The 15,400-nt window shown below is 52.6% G+C and overlaps 1 protein-coding gene across 1 annotated transcript in view; it reads left to right on the top strand.

The window, feature by feature from the left end:
• Positions 1–15,157, top strand: part of ALOX5 (arachidonate 5-lipoxygenase) — a 43,474-nt gene extending 28,317 nt beyond the window's left edge. Inside the window, exons 6-14 of the mRNA XM_029920052.1 lie at positions 1,546–1,718; positions 4,767–4,913; positions 9,432–9,635; positions 10,304–10,390; positions 11,793–11,971; positions 12,257–12,378; positions 12,721–12,821; positions 13,165–13,335; positions 14,458–15,157. Of these exons, the coding sequence (XP_029775912.1) occupies positions 1,546–1,718; positions 4,767–4,913; positions 9,432–9,635; positions 10,304–10,390; positions 11,793–11,971; positions 12,257–12,378; positions 12,721–12,821; positions 13,165–13,335; positions 14,458–14,637 (1,364 nt within the window). The 3' untranslated portion in view covers positions 14,638–15,157. The remainder of the gene's footprint in view (positions 1–1,545; positions 1,719–4,766; positions 4,914–9,431; positions 9,636–10,303; positions 10,391–11,792; positions 11,972–12,256; positions 12,379–12,720; positions 12,822–13,164; positions 13,336–14,457) is intronic.
• The last annotated feature ends 243 nt before the right edge of the window (positions 15,158–15,400 follow it).

Here is a 15,400-nt window from a genome sequence, read left to right as displayed (position 1 = left end):
GCCTCTGGGGTCTCTCGTGGGGCTGGGGAGACTTGCCTGGGAACTGGAAAGGGCTGTCCCGCCCCGCTCCGGCACGGCTCAACAGGATGGGCACCGCTGTCCCAGGCCCCGCCGTTCACTGGCCTTTACCCTCATGCCCGGAGGTTTCTCCTCCTTGAACATTCAAAGCCGAGCATCCTCACCCTCGCTGCATCATCAAGTCTCAGAAATATCAGAGCTTTGTGTTTACATGAATCGGCCATTTGTGACGCTCTGAGCAGAGTAAAGGTAGAACGTAGCTTGTGTTTTAAGGATTTACATAAAAGCGACATTGGGTCCCCTTGGACTAGGATGTGTTTGGTGGAGCAAGAGCATCGAACTTTCCAGGTGCGGCACAGGAAGGAACCCATGGCAACAGAAAGATAAGGAAATGGGAATGATGGGTGAGGGATGGGCATTGAAATAGCACCAGGTAAAAACTGCCTTTGCAGACTCCTCCCTCAGACGCCCCTCTGCTCCCCTCCTTCCCCCTCCACTGTGGGTGGAAGGACTTGAGCCACTTAGCATAGTGTCCTCCATGTCCATCCACAACGTTCATCACATACTGCAGAATATCCTTTTTTTTTTTAAGGCTGAATGCTATCCCATGTGTATACAATGCACTTTCTTTACCTATTTTTCTATAAATGGACACTCAGATTGTTTCCACGTCTTGGCTATCATGAAGTGTGCTGCAGTGACCATGGGAGTGCAGACAGATCCTGGTTTTAATTCTTTGGGACAAATACTCAGAAGCAGGATCGTTGGCTCCTATGGCAGTTCTGTTTTTAATTTTTTTTTTTTTAATCCACCCTACTGTTCACCACATTGGCCAAGGATTTTGCATTCCCACCAACCCATGTACAAGGGTTCCGGGTTCTCCGCGTCCTCACCAACACCGGTTGTCTTTTGTTTTTATAATAGCCATCCTGTCGGGTGTGAGGCAATATCTCATTGTTCTGATTTGCACTTCCCTGATGATTAGTCACATTGAGCATTTCTTCATATGCCTGCCATCTATTTGTATGTCTTCTATGGAAAAATGTCTGTTCAAGTCCTTTACCCATTTGTGAATCAGGTTATTAGTGGGTTTTTCTAGCATGGAGTTGTAGGAGTTCTTTATCTATTTTGGAGATTATTCTTTTTCAGATGTGCAGCTTGCAAATGTCTTGTGTTCTGCAGGTTGTTTTTAACTCTGTTGACTGTTCCCTTTGCTGTGCAGAAGGTTTTTAACTTAATGTGATCCTATTTGTCTATTTTTGGTTTTGTTCTTGAGAAGGGGATTCCTCTGGAACCTTCTGTGCCACCAAGGGCAGCTCAGAGAAGACAAGGCGGTGCCATGGCCTGCCCCAGTGGTCAAGCAGTTGGGCACAGCAAACACAGCACCAGGTCGACCAGCTGTCTGGCAGACCTGTCCGGGAGAAGGGACCCTGCAAGAATTCTGGCCTTTGGCCAGGGTTGGGAGGGCTGCAGGCCGGGTTGCCCCTACTCAGAGCTGAGGCAGGGCCACCATCTTCTCCCCTGTAGAGCGAGTCATGAAGCACTGGCAGGAAGACCTCATGTTCGGCTACCAGTTCCTGAATGGCTGCAACCCAGTGTTGATCCAGCGCTGCACAAAGCTGCCCAAGAAGTTTCCAGTGACCACAGCGATGGTGGAGTGCAGCCTGGAGCGGGAGCTCACCTTGGAGCAGGAGATGGAGGTAGGACCCAGTTGTCTGATGATGCCGGCCAAGGCCAGCTCAAATGGCCAGGTCACGCTCTGCCAAGCGGAAACCACATTCTGTTGGCCGGTGCTCACCAGCCCACAGGCCACAATCTCCAGGCTCATCTGCCAGGCCGATGGCGAGATCAGCTGCTCTCGGGGAAGTGACCTCTGTTTTTCCCTGGGCATTTATGAAAACTGTCTTGACCAATGTAGGAGGAGGAATTGAGGGTGATATTTCTCAGCACTCAGGGCTGGGAACATACCCCGTATTTTCAATATCAATATCACTAATTGAAAGAACTCCCTCTGAGCAGGATGTCAGTTGTGAGCCAGGCTTTGTGGGAGATGCTTTACACACACGGTCATCAAATTGTCACCCACCTTGCAAAGGTGAGGAAGAAGCAAGCTTGTATCAGAACAGAGAAAAAGGGAGAAAATGGATGGAATTTTTAACCTTCAAATTACAAATGTTAGTGTCTTCTGGTTCTGCCCCACCCTCTCCCCAGCCCTCCTCCTGGCTCACCTGCAGGGACTTAAGTGACAGGACTGGCCCTTGCTCTCCAGTCACTTGGCCTCTTCCACCAAATCCAGGACAGCGAGGCCTCCCGACACCCACCTCCCAGGTGTCGAGGTGGCCTTCTGTTCTGGTCACCACGTCCTGTTTGCTCAGCTTGCCTTGGGGCCCAGCTAGAGAGGGCTGGATTGTGCCGTCTGTGGACAGACCTGTTGGCCTCATGTCCTGCCTACCTGACTCTTGGGCCACCTGCCTGCTGACATCCCTTGGAGAGTCCCTGCCCCACAGCAGGTGGTCCCAGCCCCCTCACCCTGACCCTGCCCAGGCCCCAGGACACTACCTGGTCACGGGGACAGCTGACAAGGACAACACATGCCCCCACGCAGGCACATACTCCCATATGCTCGCACACAGAGCAGTATTCCTTTGCAGATTTAATTTCTGGATAGATTTACATTGATTCAGTGGCTACAGGTTTCACACTTCAAATCAGAGAATCATGGAACCTTGAAAGCCATAGAATCCTAGAACTAGAAAGTACTTAGTAGCCCTCTGGCAGGGAATAGCTTCTGCCCAGGAGTCCTTGTCACCTCCAGGGGCGGGGCAGGGGGGAGTGGGCGGGGTTGGCTATCTTTGTCACAATGGTCATCTTTCCTGAGTTATGGTCTGGAGGCTTAGCTGTGGTTTTGGTCATGAAGCAATAATCTAATAGCCACCACTGACTAGGATCTTACACACCATCCATCTCATTTACACACCCCTGCCGTCTGTCACACACACTATTCCATCTCTTACACACACATCTGTCATCTATGGCACAAGTCCTCATTTCCTGAGTCAGTCATCAGAGCCAGGAAAATGGAAGACGAGGACCAAAAAGAGAGGACAGGGACGCCAGACAGGCAAAACACCAGTGTCTACTACAGAATCCCGGAACATCAAACTAAGAGATAGGATTTCCCCCTCACTTTTCAGAAGGAGGAAACTGAGGCCCAGAGAGAGAAGGTGGGGGAAATAACAAGAGAAATGACCCAGGCACAAGCCCAAGTCCCAGGCCTCGTGGTTCCCTGGCCTGGGTTCCCAGAGCCTCCTGTTAGCCTGGCATTCATCATCACCTTAACTAACCTGAGCCTTCTCAGGATGCGATGGCAGCCCCCCTTCTGTGCAGCACTTGTGAGGGTCCTCAACCCGCCCTCCCCACCCCTGCCCCACATGCATTGCACACAGACTGCTGAGAGCTCATCGCTGGTGTCAGGTGACTGCCATGGTCCTTAAGGAGGAAGATGGTGGCCAGGCCCTTGTCTCCTGTCTGATCTTTGGTCCCCTGGGTGGGATCCCTGAAGCGTGTGCTTGGTGGCCCAGCTGGCAGAGTTGTGGACCCACGTCTCACCTGAGCCCCTGTGGACCCGATGCCGCAACATGGAAGACCCTACCCCCTCCCCAGCTGCATCCGTTATTTAAAATAAGAAAGGCCTTAGAAGACGTGCCACCTGTCCTCTACCCAAATTCTTCAAGCTCTTCACTGAGAGGGCCGTGCCTTTGTGAAAGGAACACTCACAGTGCTCAGGCTGGGCTCCCTCTAGAAAATTCAAGTGTATTCTGCAAAGGGTGGCTTTTTCCCTTCCCCAAATACCAGGCACGTTCAATTTTTTTTTTTTAAGTATAACAACCACAGAAAAGAGGGGCGCTGGTGGTTCATTTGGTTAAGCATCTGACTTCGGCTCAGGTCATGATCTCATAGTTTGTCAGTTTGAGCCCCATGTCAGGCTTTGCGCTGATGGTGAGGAGCCTGCTTGGGATCTTTTCTCTCTCTCTCTCTCTCTCTCTCTCTCTCTCTCTCTCTCTCGCTCGCTCTGTTTCTCTCCCACTTGCACTCTCTCTCTCAAAATAAACTTAAAAAATTTTTTTAAATAACCACAGAAGAGTAAGAATCAGGAGTGGCAGCAAGCTCTGCATTTTCACCAGGTGACCCCCGCATGCCACCAGCCTCAGACCAGGACTCAGAACACACTACCCAGGAACACAGACCCCCTCCTGCCCCGTAGGCTCACCCCTGACCCTGAAAAGCCTACCCCCCCAACCCTGAAGGCCTCCTTGGGCCCTGCAGACCCCACCCCTGCAGACCCGCCCCTGTTTCTCCTCCAGACGCTCATGTTTGCCCAGTTGTGAGCACCATGTGAATGGAGCCCGTAGTGTCACTCTGGACGTTATGTTCCCTTGTCTATTTTACCTGTGCTCTCTCTGCTTTCTTATCAACCCGCTGCTCCGGGTGGTCTTTCATCATCTGTCACGGGGGGGTCGAGCAGCTTCCAGTCACAACAAGGCAGAATCGGCCACTGCCATTCCTTCACATCCCCAGAGAACCACCGCGACCTCTGTAAACTCTTGATGTGAATTGGCCTTGAGTCAGGGGCCAAAACTATCCAATCTGAACTCCACTCGAAAGCCGCCTCTCCCTCCTGTAGGCCCGATTCTTGGCTCTGTCTCTGGCTGAGACTGATGTGGCCATATTCCCTCTTGCTCCCACAGCAAGGGAACATTTTCATCGTGGACTTTGAGCTGCTGGATGGCATCGATGCCAACAAAACGGACCCCTGCACTCTGCAGTTCCTGGCAGCGCCCATCTGCTTGCTGTACAAGAATCTGGCCAACAAGATTGTCCCCATCGCCATCCAGGTAGGTGGCCTGCCCTGCTCCTTTCCCAGACGGCTTTGACCTCGGCAGCCAGGGCTTGGGCAAGAATTTCCTGCATCTCCACCAGAACCTCAGGGAAGAGGAGACCACTCTGCCTTGCATCTCCTAGGAGGGTGCTGAAAGCTGAGGGCTCTGTCCAGTGGACAAGAGAAGGATGAACTTGGGGCTTCCTGCTAGCTGCGGGGAGGGCTGTCCCTGAGGAGCACAAAGGGCTCCCTTCCCAGAGATACACTGGACAGATTCCCGGAGAGCCAGGCGCTCTGCTGAGGACCTGCCCTGGAATAACACACTCCACCTCCCGCTCCCACCACCCTGACCTTGCCCCCAAGTCCAAACACCGGAAGGGCTAGGTGGTGAGTCTGCGGGATGCGCTGGAGACTGACGCCACAAGGGGGCATCATGGAGGCTGGGTTCCGGATCCAGCCCAGTCCTGCGATGCTGCCTTCTAGTGCCCATGGGTTGTCTCTCCCAAGGAGGATGGAGAAGGAGAAAGAGAAGCGGTCTGGGGAGAGGAGACAGGGGCAGAACTTCCCCTCTCCCACTCCTGGCTGCCCTCTGCTGGCTCAGAGCACCAAGCACGTTGTGGCCGCTGGTAATCAGACAGCAGGAAAGAACACCAGATGTAGGTCTGTGAAGGGGGCTGCTGCCCAGGGGCCCCTGGGGGACAGGTGGACAAGCGTTCAGCACACTTTACTTCGGGCCAGCGGTGAACCGGGCAGTGAGTGCTGGGGGCACACCAGCAGCCGGTTTTGGCCGGCGCTCACCACGTGACAAGACTGTCCTGAAGGTTAGCCTGCACCGTCCACAATCCTTTACCCTCAGTTCTGAGATCTAAAAGTTCGCAGACTGCAAGGTTTTTCAAAACTCTGCAGCAAATTCATTGGCAGCAAAACTTGCGCTGAACCCAAAGGAGAGACTGTTTAGAAGCTTTGCCTCATTCGATGTGACATGCACATGTATCACTACAGAAATACTGATGTGTGTTTGACTGTAAGATATTACAGAGCAGGGGAGAGAAGTGTTACATAATGAAGTATGTGCACTGCCAAAATCTAAAACCTTCTGGATTCTGAAACACTTGGCCATCAGGGTTTCAGAGCAGGACCTGCCTTGATTCACGTAATCGTCATTACAACCCTCCACGGGCGGCGACCACTGATGTGGATCATAGCAGATGAGAAAACAGACGACGGTGCTCACAGTCCGCACAGCCGGGATGCATGCCGGTCTGTCCGGCTCCAGAGTCCGCGCTCCCCTGTCGCCTGGTCTCGGGCACACTTTCCCCCAGAGGAATTCCCAGCCTGTCAGAGAGAAGCCCTGTGCTCAAGAAACTGAAGCAAAAGCAAAAGGTAAAGGGACAGGCAATGCAAGAGAAGCAAATGGAGCTCGGAGATCCAAGGAGAGGAGCCACAGAGCACTGGCAGGCATCTGGAAGCAGCCGTGCTCCTGAGACTTCTTGGGGGGGGGGCCTGGCGTCAGGGGTCTGGCTTCAGTTCCCAGTTCTGTCGCTTGTTAGCAGCTGTGGGACCTTGGGCAAGTCACAGTGCGCCTGAATCTCTTCCCTCTACTGAAAATGCAACCTTTGCAAACTATAAAGAACCATGCAGATGAAACCAAGTGAATCCGAAATCCGGTTCTTTGAAAGGTCCAAGAAAATAAATAACCCTGTCATGAAGCTAATGAAAGGGGGGAAAAAGAGCAAAAATATACAAGAAGACATAATCACAAGAGTACTTTTTTGGGTTTTTTGTAATAGCATGGCAACACATTTGAAAAAGCTGAAAGAGATGGGTGAAAACCTGGCAAAGGATAAATTATTAGACGAAATTGTAGAAAATAGGCCAATATCCGTGTACACAGTCGGGAAGCTGACCAAATGTCTAGACTGGTGAGAGGCCCACGTGGGGAGCAGCTGAGCTCCAGCTCACCTATAAACAACACACATTTCCAGGCTCCTGAATTCCTTCTTAGAAGCTGGCGTACAGAACCTTCATGCTGAAACCCGAAACAGGCTCCAAAAAAGCTGAACAGAAGACCAGTCCCAGTTACAAAGACAGATTTTAAAGGAAATCCAACTATGACATTAGTGAAGTGAGTGTAGTGGTGTCGTGAGGGACCCATGGGTCATAACCAAGCAAGGTTTATTCCCAGATGTTTCAATAGCAAGAAAACATCCAGCATGATTCATGACGCAATAAGGCTTCTGATTGTATCAATTGACTCCAACAGGAAACTTAATCGCATTTAGCAGCCCCAACTAGGAACTACTAAAATGTGAAGGAAGGAAGAAATCTATTTCCCTGTGGTAGACACAGAAAAATCTCATTCAAAAATGGCAACCCTGAAGCTATTTCTGTTAAAATCATAAATAAAACTGTTGGTGTCACCACTGTCACTCAACACTGTCCTGGGGGTCTTGGCATCTGAACAAAGAAGAAAATAATCAACATGTGAGGAAAAAAAAGAGAGAAAAGTATCTTTTGGTAATGATGTGATGCTAGACCTAGAAAATCTAAGACTCTCATTTGTTAAAAAGCTCTTGGAATGAATATATGGATTTAGCAAGGCCTCTGGATAAATAGACTCCTCAAATGCACGAATACTGCATTTCTGCAGGCTACCAATGCCATATAATACTATATAAATAAAACCTATAAAATCACTTTAAAGGGTGTCAAATGAAATCTTAACAAGTGCTTTCTTTCATATTGAACAAGAAAAGTTGATATCATAAAAATGCCAGCCCTCCCAAATTTAATCATATAAATCTAATGCACATCCAATTAAATTTTCAATCAAGTTTTCTTTCTTTTGGGGGGAAGATGGTGCATGGAGTGAGAGAAGGATACAAAAACCAAATAAAAGAAATTAAAGATTACAAAAAAACAAAAAAGAAAGAAATTAGGGGCGCCTGGGTGGCTCAGTCGGTTAAGCCTCTGACTTCGGCTCAGGTCAGATCTCACGTTCGTGGGTTCGAGCCCCGCGTCAGGCTCTGTGCTGACAGCTAGCTCAGAGCCTGGAGCCTGCTTCCAGTTCTGTGTCTCCTTCTCTCTCTGCGCCTCCCCCTCTCATGCTCTGTCTCTCTCTGTATTAAAAATAAATAAAACATTTAAAAAAAAAGAAAGAAATTAAAGATTCATATGGAAAAAGGAGTGTCCAAGGATAGCCAAGAATTCTTTGAAAAAGAAAAAACAAACAGGGCTTACCTTACTCGATAGTAAGGAATAGCATAAAGTCACTGTTCAAGGCAGATGCTGTGCATAACAGACAGACTGGGTGGGGGAGATGGAATATAAAGAGGCCAGGAAGAAGCCCAATACATAAGAATTTAAATTATGACAATGATGGTTTCTCGACTCAGTAAAAAGGGATTGAGTTTCAGTGGTACTATCACAGCTGTCTTTGCATAAGAAGAAGATTAAATTGGACCCATGTGACATACTATTAACAAAATTAATTTCAGACGAAGTAAAGATTAAAATGGAAAAAAGTAACAGAGAATTTAGGAGAACGGTATATAATATGGGTGGTAAGGAGACACTGTAAAGTAAAACCAGGAAATCCAGAAGTTATAAAGGAAAAGATTTGAGTATGTAACATTTTTTTAATGTTTACTCATTTTTGAGAGAAAGCGTGCAAGCTGGGGAGGGGCAGAGAAAGAGTGAGACAGAGGAGCCAAAGTGGGCTCTGTACTGACAGCAGTGAGCCCAACGCGGGGCTTGAACCCATGAACCATGAGATTGTGACCTGAGCCAAAGTCGAATGCTTAACCAACTGAGACAACCAGGTACCCTGATTATATAATGTTTTAAAAATCAAATGGTAAAATAAACCATAAACAAAGGCAAAAAGTCACCTTGGCCTCACCTTGGAGGTGAAACTGGAAAGAGAAATGCAAGCCTGGTCTCTCCTATAGGAGGCAACTGGCTGCAGGTCTGGGCTCAAGAGACTGTGACCTAGGCCACTGGATCCTGAGCGCCATAGAGCCCTGGGAACTGAAGGCACTCACCACGGGCAAGAAGGGAAGTCAGGAGCACCAGCTGGAGCCTGGGAACAGCAGCATTTACGGGAAGAACAGAGGAAAGTGTGGGCCATGGAAAAGCAGCAGTCCGAGCAGTGGGCAGAAGCCAGGAGGGAGCGAGTGGGCAAGGAAGTTGAGAGATGGGGGCTGGAGTAGAAATGCAAACCTGCTCCTTGGTGGTGTTTTCATCCATAGTGTTTACGTGCCGTAACTCTGGGAGGTGAGTAGTGTGGCAGGTGGAGGAACCCGAGCTCAGAGAGGCTCAGTCAAGTGTCAGGCGTCCTTCAGGTAGTTAGTTGTGTCGCTGGGGTGGGAAATGCAAACCCTGGACCCTCTGCCCTCCTCCTGGAGCCTCTCATGACTCAAAGACCACTGTTTTAAGACACTTGGATTCTTCTGGGATTTCCTGAGAATCCAGGCTCTCCTATAACTATATAGAACAAAACATTGCCATGTATTTTCTTTCTTTAATGTATCAGCTCAACCAAGTCCCAGGAGATAAAAACCCGATTTTTCTGCCTTCGGATGCAAAATATGACTGGCTTTTGGCCAAAATCTGGGTGCGCTCCAGTGACTTCCACGTCCACCAGACCATCACCCACCTCCTGCGCACACATCTGGTGTCTGAAGTCTTCGGCATTGCCATGTACCGCCAGCTGCCCGCTGTGCACCCCATTTTCAAGGTACAGTGAGCTACAGCCTCACCCAGTGGAGGAGGGCATTGGGATGTGGGGGTGGACAGGAGGAGGGAGGTGGCACAGGACCGTGGCTGCGGGTAGGGGGCAGAGACGGGCCCCTGGGGAGATGCTCAGGGGGTGGTGCCACAGCTCTGAGCCCACGGGTTCCTGAGGACCTGGAGCCTGGGCCTGGGCTGGGAGCAGGGTTTGAAGAGGCAAAGGAGGTCAGTGTGACCCTTGTCTGCCCTTCTCTCCTCCTGAATCCTGCGGGCACTGACTGCTGGGGTGATGCAGGCTCTTAAAGGCCTCTCTGGGCCTGTTTCCCCATCTGTAAAGCAGAGCAAATATTACATCTGCCTCATAGGATTACTGTCAGAATCAAAATAGTTAACTTCAGGGAGCTTAAAACAGTGCCTGACGCGTAGTTAAGCTCTGTCCAAGTGTCTCCTATTAGCATCTTTATCATTCTCATGTCACTAAGCATGAAAGCTGCACCCCCAGGCCTCCGGCAGTGAAGATCAGCCTGGCACCCCTCACTTCCTCCCTTGGCCCTAGCATCACGCCTCCTCAGGGGACTGGGCTGTGGGCTGAGGGGGCCCTGGGGTCACCGGGGAGGTGCAGGAGGCCTGGCCTGCCCTTCTCTGAGGCCTTCCCCGTGCTCCCTGCTCCCCCAGCTGCTGGTGGCGCACGTGCGGTTCACCATTGCCATCAACACCAAGGCCCGCGAGCAGCTCATCTGCGAGTACGGCCTCTTCGACAAGGTGAGCACCTCCTCCCCACCCCCTGCAGGGCCCCACTTCTCCACGCCTCCACGCCCATACCGGATTTCGGTTCAGGAGACAGGCCCCCCGGCCCCACGGCTGCCGCGGCTGATGGCTGGGAAGGGTGAGCGGCTGGAGGAGGCCCTCAGAGGGGAGAGGCCCCAGGTCCTCTGGCCCCTTCCACGCCAGGGACCTCTCCTCTCCGGAATGTACTGCCTGCGTCTCACTACTCCTTCGCCGGCCTAGCCAGGGCGGCCCTGTTGCCTCCTCCTGCTCCTCCTCAGTCCTCTGGCTTGGTGTAGATCCTACCTCCTGCACCCACTCCTGCCCTCCCCCCCCACCCTCTGCGCTTCATCCCTCCCTCCCCACCCCTCCCATTCTCCCGGGCAGCATCAGGCCCATTCCGACCTCCTGTGTTCTTACCAAGTCTGGACCCTCCCAGCAGCCTTCACCACTGCCTTTCTTCCTCTGTTATCTCCCGTTAGTGAGGCAGCCAGGTCCCCAGTAAGCCTCAGCCATCGTTTGGGTTGCAAATGACAAAACCCAAGTCACAGCAACTGAAGCTGGAAAAGAAGTGTATTATCTCAAAATCTTGGACATAAGTGGGGTGAGGGAGCCTCTGACCCCTCCCAAAATGGACCCAGGAACTTAATTAATGGCCCCAGGGGACAAGCACACTGGCTGGCACTCTTCCACTTTTTAAAAACTGTGTTGGCCTCATTCTCCCAGCCAGGCTCTGCAGACAGACATGCGGGGGAATGGAACCTCATCACAGGGAGCTCCAGGCTCTTGTTCCCATGTGGTGACCATCCTCCCCCACCCAAATAATTCAGGGAGCAACTCTGAGCAGTCCAGCCTGGGTCAAGTGACCTGTGGCCCCATGTGTGGCCCCCCAGTACCCAAGTCCTCCGTGAAGCTTCTGGGGCCCAACTGCTCAGCCAGCATGAGTGCCTGCATCTCAGCAGCTGGGATGAGGACCAGGCTGCCTCCTTGAGCCTCTCCCCACCCTCACCTAAGCACACAACAGGCCCTTGAGAGAGCTGTGTGGGTCTTGGCAGCTGGGGTCTGTCCCTCTCTCCAACGCAGGGCAGCCTGTGCTCAGAGCCAGAGCAGGCCCCGCCCTCCCACAGCAGCCCGCTGCCTCTGCACACCCCTCCACTGCAGCCCCTTGCATGAGATCAGGCAGACATGCCTCTCTGGAACCACCTCTTTGGGCTGCCCTTGGCTTTCTCGGAGCTAAACATCCCTCCTATCCCACCTCCTAAACCCACAGGATGTGGGCTTGCCCCTCCACGTCGTGCCTGGTCTCCTAGTACCCGCTCATGGTTTCTCATGGTGCACTCTGGGCAAGGGAGAGGACCACTGACCTCAGCTCACAGTGCTCTCTCCCCTCCCACTCAAGGCCAATGCCACAGGGGGCGGTGGACATGTGCAGATGGTGCAGAGGGCCATGCAGGACCTGACCTACACCTCCCTGTGTTTCCCTGAGAACATCAAAGCTCGGGGGATGGACAGCACAGAAGACATTCCCTACTACTTCTACCGGGACGACGGGCTCCTGGTGTGGGAGGCCATCAAGACGTGAGTGCACCCTGGGGCTATGGGACCCGCTCTGTGCAGAATGAGCAGGGGTCCTAGAGAAGGAGGCATTGAGAGCTGCCTCAGTGGGCCAGTGGATGGCTCCATTGTCAGGGCAGTGATAAAGGAAGGTATGTGGATGGGGGTGGGGACGAGTGACCTGAGCCTGGACATTAAGGAGTAAGTCACAGGGTCACCAGTGGAGCCGTGCCCTTGAGCTCAGGAACCCAGCTCTGCAATCCCTGGCCAAGTCACGCACTCCTAGCTGGGCCCCTCCTCCTGAGCCAGGTTCACGGCCGAGGTGGTAGGCATCTACTACAAGAGTGACCAGGTGGTGGCAGAGGACCAGGAGCTGCAGGACTTTGTGAAGGACATTTATGTGTATGGCATGCGGGGCAAGAAGACCTCAGGTACAGACCGCCCCAGTCTCCTCCTGGCTGTCTCTTCTGCTCTTCCCTCCGACTTTCCTCGGGCGATGCTGGCCCATGGCATCCATCTTAGCACCTGGTGTGGGGCCCTCAAGGGAGCCCTGCCCACCGATGTCTTATGCGGACATCTCAGGGGCTTTCTGCAGCCACTGAAAAGCAGGGTCAGAAACTTCAGGAACACTGGGCCAACCCTTTCCGTGTCTTGCCCATTCCTGGGCCCCCCAAGTCCTTGTGTGGAGGGTGCTCAGGGCCTGGGCTAGGGTTGGGAAGAGGGTGCCTGTGGGTCATCAGTCCCTCCCCAGCCAGTCTCTGACTCTGCCTTAGGCTTCCCCAAGTCCATCAAAACCAGAGAGAAGCTTTCAGAGTACCTGACTGTAGTGATCTTCACAGCCTCAGCGCAGCATGCGGCCGTGAACTTTGGCCAGGTAGGCAAAGGCAGAGTGAGTCCTCTGGGCGGGAAATTGCCAGAGTCACCTTGACGGCTCCTGATGGGCCCAGGCAGGGTCGCCCCTCCTCCTCTTCTGGGGCTGATCTCCAGCAGCCTCGGGGCCAGAAACTACGTGTTCCCTGAGTGTATTCTGCCCACTAAGCAAGGGTGCCAGCCCCAGAGTGGGGAATTGGCCCAGTCCTGCTGGAGCAGGAGGAGAGCGGGGAGGAGGGTGGGAGGCACCGGGCAGTTGCTCTGTCGGGCAGGTAGGGCATGGCCAGCCCCAGATGGGTGACGGCTGGCTGAGGAAGCACCCGCCTGTGTCTGTGGCTGTCCTGCAGTATGACTGGTGCTCCTGGATCCCCAATGCCCCCCCAACCATGCGGGCCCCACCGCCAACAGCCAAGGGTGTGGTGACCATCGAGCAGATTGTGGATACACTGCCAGACCGTGGCCGCTCCTGCTGGCATCTGGGCGCCGTGTGGGCACTAAGCCAGTTCCAAGACAATGAGGTGAGCACTAGATGCCATTCTGCCCCTTCTAGAGGCAGGCCACCCGGATTTAACCCATTTCTCCATCTCTGGGCTTGGCCTGGATGCCTGCTCTCCGGGAATCCTGACGTCCAGGGCTGGGGTGCCCAGGAGGTTCTCGGGTCTGCACCTGGATGGAGCTCAGAGCAGGGGCGGGACAGGAGAGCACAGGCATTCTGCTCCATTGGTGACTCCCCAGAGGTAGTGACTAAGAAGCTCCTGGGTATCCTTCCAGACATTCCCATGCACACACACCTTAATTAACCTAATGTCAAAGCTGGGTATCAGTATCTCAGACCCAACCTAATGGCGTTTGCGCAGCATTGCATAGAATGACTACCAGTTCCATCATCCCCAGACCTGTGGGCATTTTAGGGGGCATTTAGGTTGCTCTGGGGACTTTGTAACTGTGTTGGTCCCTCACTAACATCTTTCTTCATATATGTGTCTTTGCACACGTGTTCATTAGGGCCAGAGGATGTGTTCCTGCTAAAGGAATTTCTGGGTCAAAGAATGTTGAGATTGATACGCCCTCCACAAACTAAGAACAAAATTCCACCCTTTCCAGCCCTGGGTAATAAAGCTTTCCAATTTTAACAATCCAGTGATTTAAAAATCTATATATGTCTAGTTTTAGTTTGTAGTCACCGTGGAGTGTACAAATGAGCACAGCACCCCAGCAGGGCGTGGCCATGGCTGTCCTGGGCTGGAGAGACTAGTGCTGACCCCTGTGCCCCTGCTGCCTGGAGACCAGATGCGAAGGCAGGGATGCTACACAGGACACGGCCAAGCAGGACTGCACGGCCGAATGCCCGGCCCAGCTAGGGCCACCGACAGTGTCTGCATTCACCTGCACCATTACACGCTGTTGTGGTCACCCCGCAGCACGGCAGTCATTTTGCCCATTCCTCTGAAGATCCCAGCCCAAGAGCATTCTTGGGGTACTCTCAGCAGGAGGCAGGGGGTAGCGAGGGGGAAATGAGCACATGCTCCCTTGCTCAATTTCCAAGGGATGGTCTCTGGGGGTGAGACGTCCAAGGCCTGTCAGTTTACGTGCCCTTGTCAAAGATTAACCTGTCCGTCCATCCGTATCTGGGTCCTTAGCTGTTCCTGGGCATGTACCCAGAAGAGCATTTCATCGAGAAGCCTGTAAAAGAGGCCATGGCCCGATTCCGCAAGAACCTCGACGCCATCGTCAGCGTGATTGCTGAGCGCAACAAGAACAAGAAGCTGCCGTATTACTACTTGTCCCCAGACCGGATTCCCAACAGTGTGGCCATCTAAGTGGCCACCTGAGCCAGTCTCACTTGTAGGTGGCAGCAGCCAGACTCCAGCCTGCCCAGGGGGGCAGGCACACAGGGCAGCCCTGGGACAGACCTGCCGGCGGCTGGCTCTTCTGAGGCTGCCAGGATTCCTGGCAATTCCGCCCTCAGGCCCCAGGCTGACTGGCTTCAAACCAAAGGCTGCCCAGGTTGGGCGACCTTCCGCCTAAGCTTCGGTGCATTTCCAGTTTGTTCCTCAGTCTTTAGTGAAGCCTATACCTTGATCAGCGTGGACACACTGCAGGGAAGCGTCCTACACAGAGCAAGACTGTGTAGCTTCCTGCGTACGCCTAGTCAGTGCTTCGGTACCACTCAGCAGCAGCAAGTCAGGACGACTGATAGATGTTGGTTCTTACTGGCAGACATAGGATGATTATTTTCTATTTATGCTTGGTCCAATTTCTTGCACATAGTAGGTACCCAAATCCTTCTTGTATGAATTAAGAACTGATTGTCATAAAAATAAAGGAGTGCATTTAAAATAGGTCTCCTGCATATTATGTTCCAATTTCCCCAAACAGCTCCCAGTCCCTCTCCCCACAGAAAAAGCCATAATCACTGATTCCATCTAAGTAAGAGCTTCCCCCTCAAACCCTCTCTGGATAGAAGGTGGTTTTCCCTCTTCTTTTCCCAGAAACCCCTACTTTTTCTTCACAGCATACCCCAAATGTCGTCCACTCTGGGGAGCCATCTGCCTCCCGGCCTTTGTCCGAACCGCTGGTATC

Source organism: Suricata suricatta, chromosome 2 (assembly GCF_006229205.1).
Source record: "Suricata suricatta isolate VVHF042 chromosome 2, meerkat_22Aug2017_6uvM2_HiC, whole genome shotgun sequence".
Taxonomy (NCBI): domain Eukaryota; kingdom Metazoa; phylum Chordata; class Mammalia; order Carnivora; family Herpestidae; genus Suricata; species Suricata suricatta.
The sequence above is the reverse complement of the archived record's forward strand: the minus strand, read 5'-3'. Positions and strand labels throughout refer to the sequence as shown.